At 53.1% G+C, this 17,830-nt stretch overlaps 1 protein-coding gene across 1 annotated transcript in view; it reads right to left on the reverse strand.

Moving 5' to 3' along the window:
• The window catches only part of SSBP3 (single stranded DNA binding protein 3), a gene marked incomplete at its 5' end in the record, with an annotated part of 149,277 nt that overhangs the window by 26,718 nt on the left and 104,729 nt on the right, over positions 1–17,830 (reverse strand). Inside the window, one exon of the mRNA XM_014549751.1 lies at positions 7,141–7,230. Within this exon, the coding sequence (XP_014405237.1) occupies positions 7,141–7,230 (90 nt within the window). The remainder of the gene's footprint in view (positions 1–7,140; positions 7,231–17,830) is intronic.

Consider the following 17,830-nt stretch of genomic DNA (forward strand, 5'->3'; position numbering starts at 1 on the left):
GCAGGAGAATCTTATGGGGGATCAGACACAGCCACAGTGCGGGTGAGCTGACAACCCACAGAACAGCTCTCAGGCGCAGGGGAAAATTCAATTCTAAGAGAAACCCAAAGTAAAAACCCAGGTCCAAAGGGGGAAAGGATAAACCAGCCCAAGCTCTTAATAAACGAGAGGTGAAGGCAGCTGCTGACACCAATCCCTGAGCATCAGATCCACAAAAGTCGGAGACCGGAATCGGCTTAAAGCTCAGGAGAGAGGCCAGGGAGAGGGGCCCGGCTGCTGGGGTCTCAGGGCGCAGGAGCACAGCCCAGGCCTCCTAGGTCCAAGATGCTCCCTCCCCTCTCACCAAAAGGGAGCAAAGCCTGAGGGCAGGGGGAGGGGGTGGGAAGCAGGCGGCCAGGAGCTCGCTACAGCCCCAGGGGGCTCCCTGGTGTGGGGTTGGCTCCGCATTAGGGGGCAGCCGAGGCCCACGAAGCCGCTGGGTGCTTTGTTACCGAGCAAATCTCCCAGGCAGGGACTGCTGATGCATAGCTAACAGGGCGGCAGACATTGATTTATGTTCAACTTTCCATTTCATCAGTGAGAGTTACGGCACGACATGTGGAGTTCACGTTTTTCCGGGGGGAGGGGAAGAGCTTGAGCGTGCAGACACAAACAGGCCCGCATGCGTGCACACACGCCAGTCAAGGCCGCAAGGTCCCCCCCGCCCCCCTTTCAGGAAGGAGGACGAGGGGCTGAGGGAGCCTGGCACGATAGGAGTAACCTTTTGTCCACTGTTGCTAGGAGCCCGGTGCCGGTCATCTGCCTCCTGGGCAGGCGTTCGGCACCAGGCTGGCTGCCAGGCAGGGCGGGAGCACAGCCTGACCTTTGTGGAGGTGGTGTTGGCAAGAAAGAAAAAGCCCCCCCCCCCCCGCCCCAGCCTTTCCACATAGGCCAGGCGATTGTTGGGGAGGGGGGCCCAGGGGGCGGGGGGGTGGGGTGGTGGAGTAAGTGACCAGATCAGCCCGGGCCACAATGCTTCGGAGGGGCCAGGGGTTTATAAAGCCCTCGAGCAGCCTCACAGGACACATGTGCAAACTAAGGCCCAGAGAGGGGAGGATGGCCCCCCAATGGGGGAAATAGCCATTTGGCAGCAGGGCTCGCCTTGCCTCGAACCAGGCACCCAACTCCCAGGTGGGGTCTTCAGGCTCAAAGCTCACCACTGGCTTCGTCGCAACAACCAGGAGGGGCTGCCAGCTCAGGAGCCAAGTCAGCTTGGAATGGGGGTTGAGGGGTGGAGAACAGCAGTTGGGGCACCCCGCCTCCTCCTTAATCCTTCTCAGCAGGGGCGGCCCTGCCTTCTGTCAGTCTGGAGCCAGACGGCAGGGCCAGGGGCTGCGAGGAGGGGGTGCTTCTGTCCCCACTCACCCAAGACACAGCACCTCGCACACAGGCCGATGTATCTATCACACTCCCCGCCCACAGAGAAGCAGACAGGACGAGGGGCTGCGGTCAGAGAGTGGGGCCCAGAAAGGGGAGGGGATGTGCTCCCCAAACAGACAGAGGTTCATAAGCTCTGGATCTCACAGCCCCGTCCAGGCCTATTTTCCCTGAGCAACTCTGGCCCACCTGAGCCTCGGTTTCCCCATCCGTACAGTGGGAATGCTATCAGAGCTCAAGCCCACCTTTCAGGTCAAATGAAACCACAGAAGGGGATGCCTTTTCTAATCTGGACAGTGTTCCACCAGCAAGTTTAAGAAGGGGCCTGACACTTCCACTCTGGGGCTGCCAGAGAGGGCTAGGCTGGACAGCCACAGCACCACAGGGGGGCCCAGCAGGAGAGAAGGCAGTGGACTCAGCCTCTCCCCACCACAACCCCTACCTTGAAGACCTCCCCAGCCTGGTCCCGTGCCAGCCAGAACCCCGGGCCTCCTCTTGGCTCTCTTCCTCCCCAGCTCCAGCTTCCATGGAGGGGCCATCAGGATCTGGTAGGGAAGCACCGGCCACTACAACAGCTCAGGCCCTGGCCACCTCCAGAGGGGCCACAGCCTGGACTCCACATCGGCCAGCCTGCTGAGACCCCGGCCCTCCTGCCACTGCTGTTCTTCTTGGGATCATGTCACCTGCATTTTAGAAACCCACGGCTCCCCTGTTGTCAGGTTCAAGTCCTTTGTAAGTCTAGTTCAGGGCTCTCCCGGATCTGCCCTCCCACACCCAGCCCAGCCACCCAGGCCTCCTGCCATCCCAAGCTCACCCTTTTACATCCCATCCTGGCGTCCGGCTGCCTGCCCCCAACTGCCTCCTGCTAGGGCCTCAGCTCAAATATCAGCCCCTGGGGGCAGCCTTACCAGACAGCCCCCAGGCCAAGCTGGCTGCTCCTTTTGCCTGCCCCATGGCGCGGATCCTCCATGTAGTTTCTGCCCGTCTCCCCCACCAGACGGTGAGATCTGTGTCTGCTTCCTCAGTGTGCAGTGCTCCCCAGGGCTGGGTGACCAGGAGGTCAGTGTCCTTAGAGACCACACCTGGGCTAAGGGCTAATCAACCAGCCTGGCCAGATCTCACAGTTTATCAAATGGGGATCCGGGTCCCCAATCATCAAATCCTCCCTAACAGCAGGCTTTGAAAACCTCAAAAACAAGGTGGTTTAATTCTCCCCAAGGCTCCCGAGTCCCACACTGGCCCTGGCCAGCGCAGAGAAGTCCTTCCTGTTGCTGGCTTTCTGGCAGAAGGAATGTCAGTGCACTCGGCTTCGGCTGCCTGCTTCCGCTGGAGGGGACGGCAGGAAATGGACAGTCCTCGGCCAGGCTCTTAGGACCCGCCGAGCTGCTGCACGGGCATGCTCTCATTTACTGGGCTTTGACCCTCCCTGGAAACACTGCACCCCACTCCAAGGCTCACAGTCCCCCAGGCTCTCTGCCAGGCATCTAGTCCCTGCTCGGTTACGACCCTGCTCATGGTGAACCTGGCCAGTGGGTATCCATTAGGCCTGGACACAGCTTCAGAATCATTCTCAACACAATGTTCTAAGCAGCAGCTACCACCAACCAATCACAGCTGGCATCTGAATGGAAACACTGGCTACTTTCAAGAGAAGATGGCTAGAGATTCCATCTCCTTCCATTCTCCCCATCTTTTTCTCTAGTCTCTTCTTCCTCTAGTCTGGGAGGTACTTGCAGATATTGACACTTGGGGCACTAGGAGCGGGACCCAGGAAGCTGGGGTTTAGACTCCCATTACAGCCCTGGGTTGATAACTTTGGGCAGTTCCCAATCAGCCATGCCTCCTCTGCAAAAACAACTGTGATCAAAATGAAAGTAAGTTGCATGTCTAAAAACACTACATAACTGAAAACAATTATTGGAATTTAAAACAAAACAAGAACAAAAACAGCCTGTACCCAGTACTCCCTTCTCCATGACCCCTGCCCTCCTGTAATTCCCCAGCTCTGGGCCTAGACATCCTCATTGGGCAGCGCCTCTCTTAGAGCCACCTTAGGGCCAAGGGCGCTGGGGACCCACCCAGACCAGTGGGCCTGGTCAAAGCCAAGCCGAGCTTGCCAGATGTGCAGCCCAACTGACTTAAGCTGCATGAAAAAAAAAATGCCGCTGCTTGATTATGTAAAATCCATCTGGAGCCAAAGCAGAAAATCCAAGTTGGAAGGGCCCTCAGAGACCATCTGGTCTACCTGGCTTCATCTACTGGTGAGGAAACTGCGCCCAGAGATGGGAAGCAACGTGCCTAAAGTCACTCAGCAAGCATGTGAGAGGAGGTGGGGCATTAACACAGGGGCCTTAGGCTCCAGCTCTGTTCCCCTCCCCACTCCGGAACCCCACCCTTGACCTCCAAGCCTGGTCAGAATGCCAGATCTAGAGCTTTGGGGCTGGTTTGGCTCCACTCCTGGTAATGTGAGCAACACAAATAAACTCAGTTCAAACATTTCCTGGGGCCCTAGTGGACACCAGGTGCTGGGATGCCAAGATTGAGGCAATCTTTCTACACCGAATACACAGAATTAGAATGGCCTTGCTAAGTTCTACCATGACCCGAGAACCCCACAATATTCCCCAATAGTGAATATGGTTGGGTCCCAAGCCACCTCCCTGTCAGCCCTCAACCTGCTGCTACTAGACACAATCTCATGCACAGGAACCAGGCAGGCACTGTCCACCTCGGAAACCGAACATCACGTAAGAAAGAGTAAACAGACGGAGGCCAGACCTTCTGACCCCAGGAGCAGCCTCACAGCCTGGCAGTCAGAGGCCCAAGGAAGGGAGTCAGTCCCATTTGTTGCTCCCCGAGGAGCCAGAATGGGGTGGGGGTGGGGGATAGGGGTGTGGCGCACGATGGACAGCTGCTCCCTCCCACCCACCACCCTGGCAGGCTTCTAAATTTAGCACCAACTGGGGGTGGAGTGCTGACCTGAAAACTGGGCTGGCCACTTTGGGACAGGGTCTGGCCAAAGCTGCATCAGCCAACCCAGGCTGCTCCTCAGTGCAAAGACCCTGCTACAGCAGAGCTGCCTGCCCAGGCCGTGGCCAAGCGGGGGAAGAAGTGCAATTGTTGGCTGCAGATAAAACCCTGGATACCATCTCTACTTCCCTTCTAATATCAGAGTGGCCGCCTGCGAGATGAGTGAGGGGCAGGGCCGGCAATCAATAACTAATATTCCTGTTGTGAGCTGGCCTGCTCCGGAAATGGGAGGCTGCTAACTCCTGCCAGAATGATACCCTTTCCCCTTAGCAGTGACCCAGCCCGAGGGGTTCAGCATCATGGCCAGGAAGGACCCCATCCACCTTCATTTGACTGATGGGGAAATGATGCCCTCGGATGGGTGGGGTGTTGGTCAAAGTTCCCCAGGAAGCAGAGGGGCCAGGGCACCCAGCTTTGCTCAATGGTTCAGGCAGCTCTTGACTGTTTAGCCTGACAGCGGATCAGACAATACCTCAAGTCAAGAGGGTCCAAAAGCCACCCCTGTGTGATGGTGGCTGGTGGCAGCTAAATAAGGACAGGAATCAGTCTGGACTTTCTGACCACACACCCCTGAACGTCACAGGGGAGGGCCCAAGAAGTATGTCTGGAATTAAGCCTTAACCATGGGCAATTATACCAAAGCAGGAAGCAGGGAGCTACCCACATATCAGGCAGACCTCGCTTTGCCCCAGACTCAGGCCAAAATAGAAGTTAATGGCCTATTTTTAAAAATACAGCTATTGCCCACCTCTTCCCACCATCTGCACTGGCACCCAGATGACAGCCAGCCTCAACAGGGATGCACACAGGTGGAGCCTGGTCCCTGGGTGGGCTCGGCCCACTAGGCAGGAAAGCCACATCTGCATTCGATCAAGGGCATCATGGCATCCTGAGAAAGAAGCCCCCAGACAAAACACCTGTGGGCAAGGCCACCAGCTGGGTGCGGAATGCCCTGGGTGCAGGGGCCAGAAGACGGCTGTCCCGTGGTATGGATGACCATCCCGTGGTATGGATGATCACAGCCCTTGGATTTCCCTCTGGGAGAAAGGGAGAGCCTACCTGGTTCCTGTCTTCCTTGGACCCACGGGTTTCCAAGGATTTTTAACGTTTCACTCTCTTTGAAGTCTGGCCCCTCTTCCCAATGCCTGTGGCCTTACCACAAGCTGAGCCCCAGGCCATGCCCGGTCTAGTCCAACCTGGAGCCTACACACTGAGTTCTGAGGCCATACCCACTTCTACCCCTGGGACAAGATCCCAGTTTGGGCAGCATGCTAGGAATGCATACACCATGGGTGGCCACCCACTGCCTTGAACCACCATCCCTATTCCCTCTCACTCCCCTGACCACCACCTTGGTGGGCCATATGCTATTTGTTTTCAGGTAACATCCATATTTCAGTGCCTCCCTTCTTGTCTGGTGGAGCAGTGTGTCCTAACCCTCCTGTCCTGGAAGTTAACATCCATCAAAAAGTGAAATCTTGCAAAGCAAAAGTGTCTTCTAGATCAAATCCTATCCTTTACATCCCTAAGAGGTATCCACCCCATGTTTGCTTGGATACTCCAGGGCCAGGGAGCTCCTGCCTCCTGCAGCCCGCGACTCACTGCTGGGCACATGGTGTGACATTCTGGCTTCCACTGAGCACCAGTGTCCTTGGACTCTGCCTCACTGGGCACAGTGGAGAATTCGTGGGCTCCACAGGAAAATCTTTGCCTTCTTTTCCACACAAGTGCTTCTTCCGTATTCTTATCTGGAAGCGCTCACCTTGCAAAGGCCCGGGGAACTCGGGCAGGTTCTCAAGCCCAGCCACAGACAGGTTTGAAAGAATGGGATGCTACACTCAAGAGCTTCATCATAAAAGTTCCTTCCAGCCCTGCATGCCGACACCTCTCCAAGACAGTACTTCCTGGTCTCAATCTGGTTTAAATGGAATGAGCCCCTCAAAGGGGAGTGCACAGGAGGAGGAGGACGAAGAGGAGGAGGAGGAGGCAGAAGAGGAGGAGGAGGAGGCACAAAGGAGGTGGCAGCCACACCCAATCCTGACAACATAGAGCCCTTGAGAGCCCAACAAGGTGTCTTTTGGAAAAGGCCAGACTCTCGACCGACGTGGGATCTGCTCCTGCCTCTGGCGGGCCGAGTGCGGGCACAGATGCTCGTGGGGTGCCGTCTGTGATCGCACTCGGAAAAAATCAAGTGGTTAACCAGAGGGAAAGGACTCTGAGACCTGCCAGGATGGTGGGTTTTTGTTTTTTTACATTACGCCTAAGGTTTGTAGTTTGGACAGGCAAAGTAAACAATGACAACGACAGCAGCAACAAAACAGAAACAAAGAACGGTTTACTAGTTTAAGAAAAAGAACGCCTTTGTGAAAAGACAGCTCCACGTGGGCTTGGAAGCAGCCGGCCGCCTGCCTGACCAGGGGCGGCTGTGCCTGACTGTGAAGCGGGCGTGAAGAAAACAAACTCCAGCACAGGCAGGAGGAGTCTGCTCTCCATCTCTTTTCTCCCCTCCTTGGTTTTTGGAAGGGGTGGAGAAAGGGATGGGAAGGGAAGGGCTCGAACCAGCATAAAGCAACGGTATTTAGACCATGGCAAACTGAGCTACTACTTACTCCTCTCTCTCTCCCTCCCTCCCTCCCGCCGGAGACTGGCTTGGAGTGAAAGGAGCACAGGACCAACCCAGGGCCCAGCACATACCTGAAAGAAACCCGGTGGGATGGGGCCTCCAGGCATCCCATCATTGGGGGGAATGTTGCCAAGCACCGGGCTTGGGGCTGCTGCTGCACTCTGTGGAGACAGGAAGGCGAAGAGTTAGAGAGGCTGCACCCATGACGAGAGAATTCTGACCTCCTGCCCCCACCTCCTGAGAGACATTGTTCCCATCTCCTTGTCTGCCTACATCCTCCACAGACCCTCCTCAATACTGCCCTTCCTAGGCAAGTGATGAATTCTGAGCCTCCATCTCCTCGTCTCTCAAATGGGAGAATGCCCACCATGTTGCACGCACACTGCAGAGCTATAGTGGGTGGCCAGCATGCTGTAGCTGCTATGAACGCAAGGAGGCCCTGCCTCACCCACTTTACGAAGCTCCTCAGGGCAGGCGAGTGCTTCCTAAGTGTCTGTACCCTCTCTAAGAGGCTGGCATGTTGCACAGAGGAGAAGCCTAATAAATACCCACAACTTAATGAGGAAACAGCCCAGCTGGGAAAGGTCCCTGGAGGGGCTGAGGGAGGGCAGGTGTGTTTTTGGTCCTGTCAGGGTCCTGGTGCTGTAGGACAGGAGGTGCACAGTGTGTGTGTGTGTGTGTTTTGAGGGTGGGGGGCATCATTACTTTTCCTTTTAAAGGCTGCTATTCTGGCATTTACCTGGTACATCTGCCTCAACAAATGCCTCCCAGGGGTGAACAGACGCTGCTCGCCTCAGCCTGGCCTCCTTCCAGACAATCTGTGTCCCACCTGTTCGTGTGGTCAGCATGTCTGTGCCTGGCCCCGTGCTTGCACAGGCCAGGGCAGGCTGCTCAGGACAACACAGGCCCGACCGCCCTGCCTGGGCCTGTGCCCTGCTCCTCCCCACCCATCCTGAAGCTCCCAGGTGTTCCTCCTGTAGGAAGCCCACCTCAGGCTTCAGTGGTCCCCAAACCTCACCAGGACCAAGGATCTGGAACAGAGTTACTAATCATCTCCCAAGGGTCTGACTGGTTCTGAGGCAAGAGTGAGCCCCGGGGGTCAGGAATGCCTCTTTTTCACTCATAAATGCAGCCTGCCACCACCTTGAAGAAGTCACTTCTTCCCTTTCCTCAGCCAGAAAATAGAAATCAGACAACTCCTGACTTCCAACTCTGACGGAAGGATGAGGCAATGTGTGAATCCCACAAACACATTCCATGCAGCAAAGTGAGCAGACCCAGGAACCAATCCACTGGGGTCCAAGTGCTGGAGCCTGTACCAGCAGGGGTGGCGTGGGCAAGCCAGCTAGCCTTTTTGCAGGAGTTTCCTATAAAGAGTGGGGGTGGCTGCTGTCCCTCCTGTTCGTCAGGGTTGTAGAGGATTAAGTGAGCTGTGTTTTGTAAACTGGGAAAGCTCAGTAATTTGGAAGCAAGGAGGACTCGGTATAGGCACACAGTAGGTATTTTAACAGACCCTAAGTAAAGAGAATGGGGTAGAGTTGGGCTGACCACTCTGGCCCAATGTTTCAAAAATGATTCTGCCAACAGAAAAGCAACCCTTCCTCTCTGTCATTAAAGAGGTTCTGACAACCATCCTGTAATGCAGCGATTTTCATCTCATGACACTATTACCAAAATTCTGCGACTGGCCAAAGAAAAGGTCCAATTTTGATTCATTCACACTTGATGGCTATTGTTGTGTTAGCTTTTGTCATTTTTTTACTTGACAATCTAAGGGAAAAGAATTCAGTGCCCTGAGTAAATAGTCAGGTATTGCATATTTTAAAAATTCATGCAGCCATTGGCTGCTGTAATGTATTGTAAACATCCCAAACATTACAGATTAGTCTTTCCCACCTGCCTAGGTTTGAGGCCACAGTCCCACTCACAAGAAGAAGAAGCCACCCAATCCTGTTATCTGGGATGAAGGCCGCCTGGGGGAATATGCCAGGTTATCCAATAGCTACACTGCTTGTTTGTGGTTGGCGATTCTGTGAAAAGTGTGAAAATGCAACTTTTCGTGATGTACAGCCAACAATGACTCCTCAGCAGCAGGAGCAGAAAAGTTTAAAAAACAACGGGGAGAGGTAAACACCCACCTATATTTTCTTCCAGTTCTTTCAAAGACTGGTTTTACATTTAACTCTTTAATCCTTCAGGATATCACTTTGGTAAAGAATATGACTTTACTCCTCAAATAGTCAATTGCAATTGCCCCAGTCATTTTAAACCAGAGACAAAATTCTTACAAAGGGCTATTTCTGAGCATTTGAATTCTCTCCTATGTCTCTAAGAGTCCATTCAAATTATCGGTTTTACAATGTGTTTTATTATCTCCTTTAATTCTTTAATAGAAGTTTTCTTGTTTATTTTTATCTACTTATCCCTCCAAACTTCAGATCATTTATAAAAGTCATCTCCCTCCCAAAAGAGAAAAGTTATTCTAGACAGGGGTGAACAAACGAAACACAGGGTTTGCTCTCATATTATTATTTATTATTGTATTATTGTCTTCTTACCATCATTATTGTTATTTTTTTGTAACCTTTCTTATGATTTATCTTTTCATTAATGATGGCTGATAATTTACCCAACCACTAACGAAAGTGGATACTTGAACCTGCTTTTGCCCACTCCTATATATAAAAATTTAAAGGAGAGAGAACCGACATCTTTCCAAAACAGAGGCACCCTCCTAAGATCTGGTCTCTGCTATTTAGTTCCGTCTAATCATTCCCCAAGAATGATTAGAAAGTGGGTGGGAGCGGCTATCAGTTTGGGAAAGCCAAACCCTCTTTTGTGGAGCTGACTTGTTCTTGGGATGAGGATGGGAAGGGTGTGGCTCCCACGGAGGGGTGCGGGGATCTGGTGGAGGCCCAGCCCTGGTGGTGTGGATGGTGGAAACCATCTGGCCTGAGGCTCAGGAAAGGCTGGTGCTTTCACACCATCTCCCCCTGGACCCTCAAAATGGTCCTCTGAGGCAGACACAAGCACCCCCACTTTACAGGTGAAGAAACAAACACCTGTGGAGAGCCAGCTCAAGACACCCTTTTCCATGTGCCTTCTTCAGAGTCCAGACCTACTTACTCTTCCTCAGCCTTCAGAAGCAATGCTTTGTGTATAAAGAAAGATCTGGAAAGCTTCACCAATTCAGTTCTTTAAATTAGCATATATCATTTAATTTAAAACACTGCCCTATTTTAGAACACAGCAAAGTAAAAAAAAAACCTGGTCACTGTAATTTGTTAAATAATGTCATGAGCACTTACCACCACCCCCCAATTAAGTGGCCAAAAAAAACATGATTTTGTAACTGAAACTATTAATATAGATGTATCATTATTTAATCAATTAAAATAGCCGGCATATTGCTAACCTACTAATTACAGATTGGCATCTGACTTATCTTTGGACCACTTCCTTTTGAAATGGTTTACACTGGCCATCTGTGGATCTACTTTTATGGTAAAACATTCATGCCCTTTGCTATCTGGGTATGTGACTTTTTTCCTTTGTGATATAGAAGAGCTCTTTATATGTTATGAATACAACATAAATATATCTTATAATTTAAAAAAAAACAACCCTTTTAAATGAAAACTTGAACCTGGGAGCATGGCTCACTCCAAGATCTCATTTTCCACGAAATCAGGAAGGAGTCAGGGGTTCCAGAAACTGGGGGTGGGTGGGTGGTCCACAGTCCGTTGAATGTCAGGGCTGGGTGGCCATGGTTCTAGTAAGTGGATCGTGTGATTCTCTGACATCTGGGTGGAGCAAGGACTTCTGCTCCCCATCAGTAAGAGGCAGGCCATGTTAGCAGTGACTAAGGTGGCAGGAAGCCGAGGAGATGACTTGTCATTAAAGCCTCCTCCAGCAGCAGCATTAAGTAGTCTGCAGTGCTTAAATCTGTATCCTGAATTATGACAGTTATTGCTATTCTTTGATTATGAAGTGAAAAATATGTGACTAATGAAAACTTTCCAAAGGACAGAACATCATAAAAAAAAAAAAAAAGAACAGCAGCAACCAGAGTTATAGGGTGAAAAAAGGTTTAAGAAATAATCATTTCTCACAAAATCCAATCCAAGGGACCCCCCACATACACACACATATCTATTAACATGACACTGCCCCCCTTCACTTCAACAGCAAGGGCTTTGCCCATTTCAATGTGGGCATACAGCAGGTGTTCAATAAATGATTATAACTTTTATTATTCAAAGACCTGCTCAAACCTGGCCATCTGGAGCCAGGCCTTTCCAGATTGCTAGGAATCGGCCTCTCCCTGCGGTTTCCAACTCTGACTTAGAGTTCCATTAAGGCACTCAGCAAAGCGTCTCATGTGAGTTTTCTCTAAAAACACAAAACCCAAACTGAAACCCCCTGACACTCACTGAGGCCTACAGCTGGCTGGGGCTGTGGTAGCTGCATAGGATGGAAGTCACCACTGGAGTAGGAGAGGAAAGAGTGCTGGACTCGGAAGCCAGAGATGACCCCCCCCCCAGAAGAGAGTCCCTAGAGTAGAGTGAAAAAGACCCCCCCCCCCCACACACACACACACACACACACACACACACTGACTCAGTCATAGCTGGGACCCCATGGACAGATCCTTTCTCACTTCTGGCCTCAGTGTCCTCACATGTCAGGTGGAGGAGTCAGAGAAGATGACTTCGAGCTGCACTCCCCAGCCCAGTCCACACACCTGAACAGCAAACAGCAGCTCACACATGAACAGGCAGGCGATCTTCTTCGTTCCAGAGGACCCTGCATGTTACCTCTCCTCCGTGCATTACAGAACACGCAGAGATCAGAGATTACAAACCACCCACAAACCTACTAGTTACTGGAGCCTGAGATAACAGCGATGACATTTGGGCTCCCCCCACCCCAGGCCCTCCTCGCCAACATTACCCACATATGCACATGTACATGGACTAAAAAGGCAGAATCCAATTAGGCATGCAGTTTGGTAACTCATGCATTTTTACAAAACTAACTTAAAATTCTTTCTAAATAGAAAACAGGCCTTGCAGGGTGGTGTGGCTCACTCCAGTCAGCTGCCTCCTCAAAGCCTCTTGGGTAGAGTCAACTGGAAAAGTCCCAGGTGCCTTCAGACAAATGCCTGAAGCTCTGAAAGAATTTCAGTTTTGTTCACAGCCAGGGAGACTTCCAAGGAGGGCTGATCCCACAACGTTCTCCCTAAAGAGGTTTCTTTGTGACCCCAGAGTGGCTCCACAACCACACACAAGCCAGCTGGTTGCACAGGTCCACGCCAACTGCAGGCACCCCCCACTATCCAAATCTGTTTTTCAGGAGTGAGGGGTGCCTGAGCACCTCCCCTGCCCCAGAGCAAGTATATCCTCTCCCCTTCCCTGGTGGAAGAGCAGGGTTCAAACCGGCCTTGCAGTCTGAGTGACGGTGAGGAGCCCTGAAAGCTGTGCTAAGGGACTGGGCTTTCTGCTGCAGCATCAGGGAAGAATTCTGAGCAGAAGAGTGGCCCCTGAGAATCCCGCCTTACCCGGTACCAAGCATCCCCGACAAACCTTCCAATACCCAGAGAACCCAAGGCTCCAAGAATGAACAGACTTGGCAAGCCCTGCTGTGGGGCCGGGCCCTTTCCTCACTCCCTGCAAGAAGTCCCCTGTAGAGGAACCAACACAGCTCCAGCAGCCTCCCATCTAGTATTATAGTATCCCGTGGGAGGCGACAAGCATTCGTGCATCCGCCAAGAAGTGAGGGTCCAGGGGACATTCCCTATAAGGCATCATATACCAGCCGCACGCACCCCGAGAACCCCCGTTATCCTCACTCACAAACCAGCATGAGACGCCCCCACCCCCCATTTTTTATTCTGTCTTAAAAATGGTTCTACGCACATGAAGCCCCTGGAAAACTGAGTAACAAATGCTTGGAGTGAACCTTGGGACTCCTGCCAGGTCGGCCTAGCTCCTGACTGATTTACAAGGCTACAAAGTAGAACTTCGTTCTGCAAATCCCCTCCCTCCTCGCCCCACCCCAATACTCAGGCCCTGGCGTGTAGCATGGGTCCAACATGCGAAACCACCAAGTACAGCCTTCTCTGACTGAAACCCAACACACATGGCCAGCACCCGGGACGCTGGGGTACGTGAGTTGGCTGTGTGCCAGTGGGGCACGCAGGGGAGTGAGGACACTCTGCACTGACCACAGGAGGAGGACAAGTGAGAAACGAAGGCCGCTGAGTGATGCTCGTGTCCGGGAGAGGGAGGAACACTTGCATTGGTGTCATCAAGACCATTCTGTGCACAAAACTGGAGTGACCTGGGTCCCTCTGGGCCAGTTTTCTGGAGGGAATTTTAGCACCATCGACAAACTGAAGATGTCGCTAAGGGAATGGCATCATCCAGGTTCAAAGACCAAGACCGAGAGAGTGGGGTCAAAGGAGGGAAAGGTATAAGGAGAGGCCTCTGGGTTTTATGCACGGACCACAGGAGACTTGGTTTTGGAGAACGGGGCCTCTAATTCTGCAGCGTGGAGAAGGCAGAGCGGTTGCTATGCGAAGAGCCAGAGCCAGCTGGTGTTAAAAATAGGTTCAGATGACACACAGGAGTGACTGACACAGGATCCCTGCCTCCAAATAGCCAGGGGCTGTCACGTGGAGGGAGGACGTGCTCACCCAGAGCCCGGGGGCAGCCTGGTCCAGGGGCAAACGCTTGGCCCACCAAAAGCTGCTCCAGGTCAGAGCAGCAGGGTGAGCGGCCTGGGGAAGGGGTGGGTTGGCTATGTCAACTTGGGGTGGCTCACAGTCAGGACGTGGCAAAACCGCATCACGTATAAAACAAAATACGTGGCTTGATCTCCACTCTGCTACATCAGAGCCATGCTGACTGTCTCAGCCTCCGTTTCCTCTGCTAAAGGGAGTCACAATACCTAGTGCTGCCTGGTGTCTCCTGGGGATTGCACGAGAGAGGAGTCCTGGACTGAGTGAGGGTCAGGGTAGCACTCCGGCTGGAACCCACCTACCATGTGACTTGGACAAACCTTCCTGCCCCTGGGCCTCGGCTCAGCTCTACACCAGGCAGCTGAGACCCTGCTGTTCCAAGGAAACAGTGGGCATCACACTGAGCTCTTAGCCAAGCCACCTGAAAAGGGGCCACATGCAGGTGAAAAAGGGCCCAATCAGCCAGAGGAAGGCCATTGGGCCCGAGGGAGGGTGTCCTGACACCAGAGCTTCTTCCCAAATGTCCAATCTCACTTCTGTGTCCTGGGGTGAGGGGATGAATGCAGAACGCAGTGGGAATGCCAAGAGAAGCAACTGATCCCAGAGACCAGGAGAGAGGGGAGGGGTGCTACTTACTCTTCAGTATCCCTGGGAAGATGTCACTTTGTTTACCGGTAAGGAAACGGGCACAGAGAAGTGCATTATCCTAAGTGACTCACTCAGTCTCTCTGTCCCTTCACCCCCTACCTTGGGTTCAAGAAACCCCCAAAAATGATGTGCCCGCACCCACCACCCAACCCTGCAGTTCCCAAGAGGTCTGTGTGCTTTTTGACATGATAAAAAGAAACACTACACAGGTCACTACAAAACATAAGGCAAGCGCAGTGCATTCTCTACGTTTGGCATCATCTATGTCTTGCTCTTCCCCAAGTAGACGGACCTCATCCTAACTCTGGTTTCTTTGGCAAATATTTCACCAAGTTGGCCTTCACTAAGGAAGGGGGTCAGGTGGGGTGGGGTGAGGGGTGTGTGTGTGTGTAGAATTCAAGATCCCCCTGAGGAGTCTGCTGGGTCTAACGGGCAAGTTACCCTGGGAAGAGAAGGAGAAACAAGCAAGGTGGGAGCTTACACCGGTTGTGAGGGCTTCAGACACGGTAGATGCATTCAGCAGACACTGGCTCCTGGGGCTGCCCGGGAAGCGCTGTGCCTACTGGGATGGGAAGACAGAGGCAGGCTCTGCCCTCAAGGTCTGGAGGATGAATGAGTCTCAGTGACAGAGAACTGAGGGATGTGGGGAGGCGCTCTGGGCGGGCGCTGTGAGACAGGGATTAGGGGGATCAGGGAGGCTTTATAGAAGAGGTAGCACTCAAGCCAGGGCCTAAAAGGACAACAGGACTCGAAGATGCGGGAGGTGATAGGAGGGAGAGATTACTGCTGTCATCTTAGCCCTCCCTGAAAAGCAGGCCTTCTGACAGCCTCTCCTTCGGAGCACAAATCCCACCTCTGGTTTACAGGGTGGGCTCTGGGCTTACTCAGCCCCCAACCCAACAAGAGGGGGCTCTTCCAAAGGGGAGCCACCCACCCAGTCTGAGAGGCTGCGACTGCTGACCCCGCTGGCCCAGCTCACCTCAGTGAGGCTTACCCAGTTTCTGTCCCCCATCCACCCAACAGCCCGGCAGGGACTACAGATGAGAAAACGGAGGCTCGGAGGTGTCCAGGGACCTGTCCCCGGTCACATGGCTTGGAACGGGCAGAATGGAGGCCAAGTCCAGGTCTGCTAAAACCACAGCCTGGCTTCTCTGCTTTGCCCAGCGGCTCTGGTCTGCGTTTTGAAATAACACTGACAGGAGGCTGCTGGGGAAAAGTCTAGATTCGAGGCCCAGCCCTTCCGTGCTCCTGGAGCTGGGGTTCTCAAGCACCTCCCTGTACCTTTCTGAGTCCTTCATTGTCATCTATGGAGGAGGGGAACTCTCTGCCCTCTGCGGGGGTGTAGGGAACTTAAATATGACTCTCAGGTAAGGGGCTCAGGAGCTACGGCTCAGGCGTAAGGCGCTCAGCAAACAGAAGCCTCTGTTCCAGTGACACAGCACTGGCAGGTGGAATCCCTAAACACAGAGGAGGGAGGGGGGGAGGGGGCCAGGGCTGTTGGAAGACACCGCCCTCTGCTATTCAGAAGCCACCCTTCCCAGGAGTGGCCTGTCTCTGTCCCACGTTAGGAAAACACCAGTTCTTTCCTTTTTTAATTGTTGACACTGTCACAGATGTCCCCCATCCCCTCCCTTTGCCCACCTCTACCCAGCCCCCGCACCTCCCCGGAAAAGACCTTTTCTTTTTTTAAGAAATGAAAAAAAGGGGCACACTCCAATCAACATTTCCAAAAGAAAGGGGAACTAGCCTCCCTGTGCTGAGAAGGCCATGGCCACCATCCTCTGTGCCCTGCCCATCCGTCCCAGGAAGCATCCGGCTTCTTCTGGGAATTGGATCAAAGGGCACCGTTTGTGTAAGAGGTGGAGTCCCGTGTAATTAATACCTGGTTATACCCTGGACACCAGCCAGGGCGCCCTCCCCCGTGTGCAAACACCTCCCAGCTGGGCTACACGGCACAGGGCGCCGGTCCTAGGCATGTACACGCAAGACAAGGAGATTAAGGGCTGGAGGTGCCCCCGCAAATGAACAGTGTGGAGTGGATCAACAGCACGCTATCCGTACAACGCTGGTTTTCTTCTTAAAGAGAGATGAGCTTCAGGCTCTGGTTTACACCATTAGCAACACACACACACACACACACACACACACACACACCTCCTCACTGTCTTAAAGGTGCTACTTACAACTGCAAACATGTCGTAGTAGGCCAGTGACAGCTCCTGAACAAGAGCACTGGCAGTTGCTTCTGGAAAGTGGGAAATTCCCTGGCGTGGACCCGCACGCACGCTTAGTTCCAATGACAACTTAATCCTGCCAGGACTGAGGTGTGCAGAGAACAAAAAACCTGCTGCTTCTACAAACTTTCTCTTCCCCGAGTTTAAAAGAAATCGTTAAAGGCATGGCCCTCAGAACATCTTTCAAGAATGGGGGTGCACACTTGGCTCAGCTGACACCCAAATTGGGGGGTGGGGGGAGGCAGAGTCACTTTCTCTCGGCCGGTTCCTGCCGTGCAGGACCGATGTGCACAGTCCGAAAGTTCACCAGCGGCCCCTGATATCAGCGCAGGGACGTTTACACTTGGCCGGGAATCCCAGGGCTCTCTCGATGGGCCAGGAAGCCAGCGAGCAGCCTGCGCCGTGGTGTGCAGGGTCGGACACACAGGCGCAGAGCTGAGCAGATGCCACCTAAGCCTTTAAAGCACGCACTAATTGAGCTAATTTAGCTAACAGTCTCTGTTCTGTCCCCCACCCCAGTCAACCAGCGTCCTTTGGTACTGCTGGAGAGATGCAAGCTGTTGGCTTTAGTGTTATTTTGTCAGCCATTAAACGATTCATCGGAGTCATTAATTGATTTATTACTGCTGCCTGCTCAGAGGGTTTAGCAAATAAAGAATGATGTAGGTCACAATGCACAGGAAATTGGACCAAACAACGCCACGAGGAGCTGGGCACTTAGAGTCGGCCACTGTCCACTCGGGTGGCCCTCCACACCCAGCTCTTAGATGGGGGACAGACAGTGTCGCTGCTCTCCTGCCTGAAATCCGGGCGTCAGCCTGCCTCCCACTCAAGGCGCCAGTGTTGCCAAAGATGTAGAAGGCAGAGAACCTTGTTTGGAGGCCTCAGGCAGCCGGCTCCCAAGCACCTGCCAGGCCCGATCACTAGCAACTGAGTTATGTACGAGGAAGAGAGAAAGCTGCACCTGTCCACCAGGTGGGTGCTCGGTTGTAATGGCCGAGCCTGCGTCTCAGCCCTCCAGAGCCCCAGGGAAGCCAGAGAGAGTCCCTCCCTCCCCTCCCCATCGAGGGCTCTACTCCTCCAGAGATGATGGGCTCTGGCCACAGCCCCTCTCTCTCCTGCACTGTCCACAGGAGG

The sequence above is a fragment of the Myotis brandtii genome, unplaced genomic scaffold (genome assembly GCF_000412655.1).
Source record: "Myotis brandtii unplaced genomic scaffold, ASM41265v1 scaffold57, whole genome shotgun sequence".
Taxonomy (NCBI): Eukaryota; Metazoa; Chordata; class Mammalia; order Chiroptera; family Vespertilionidae; genus Myotis; species Myotis brandtii.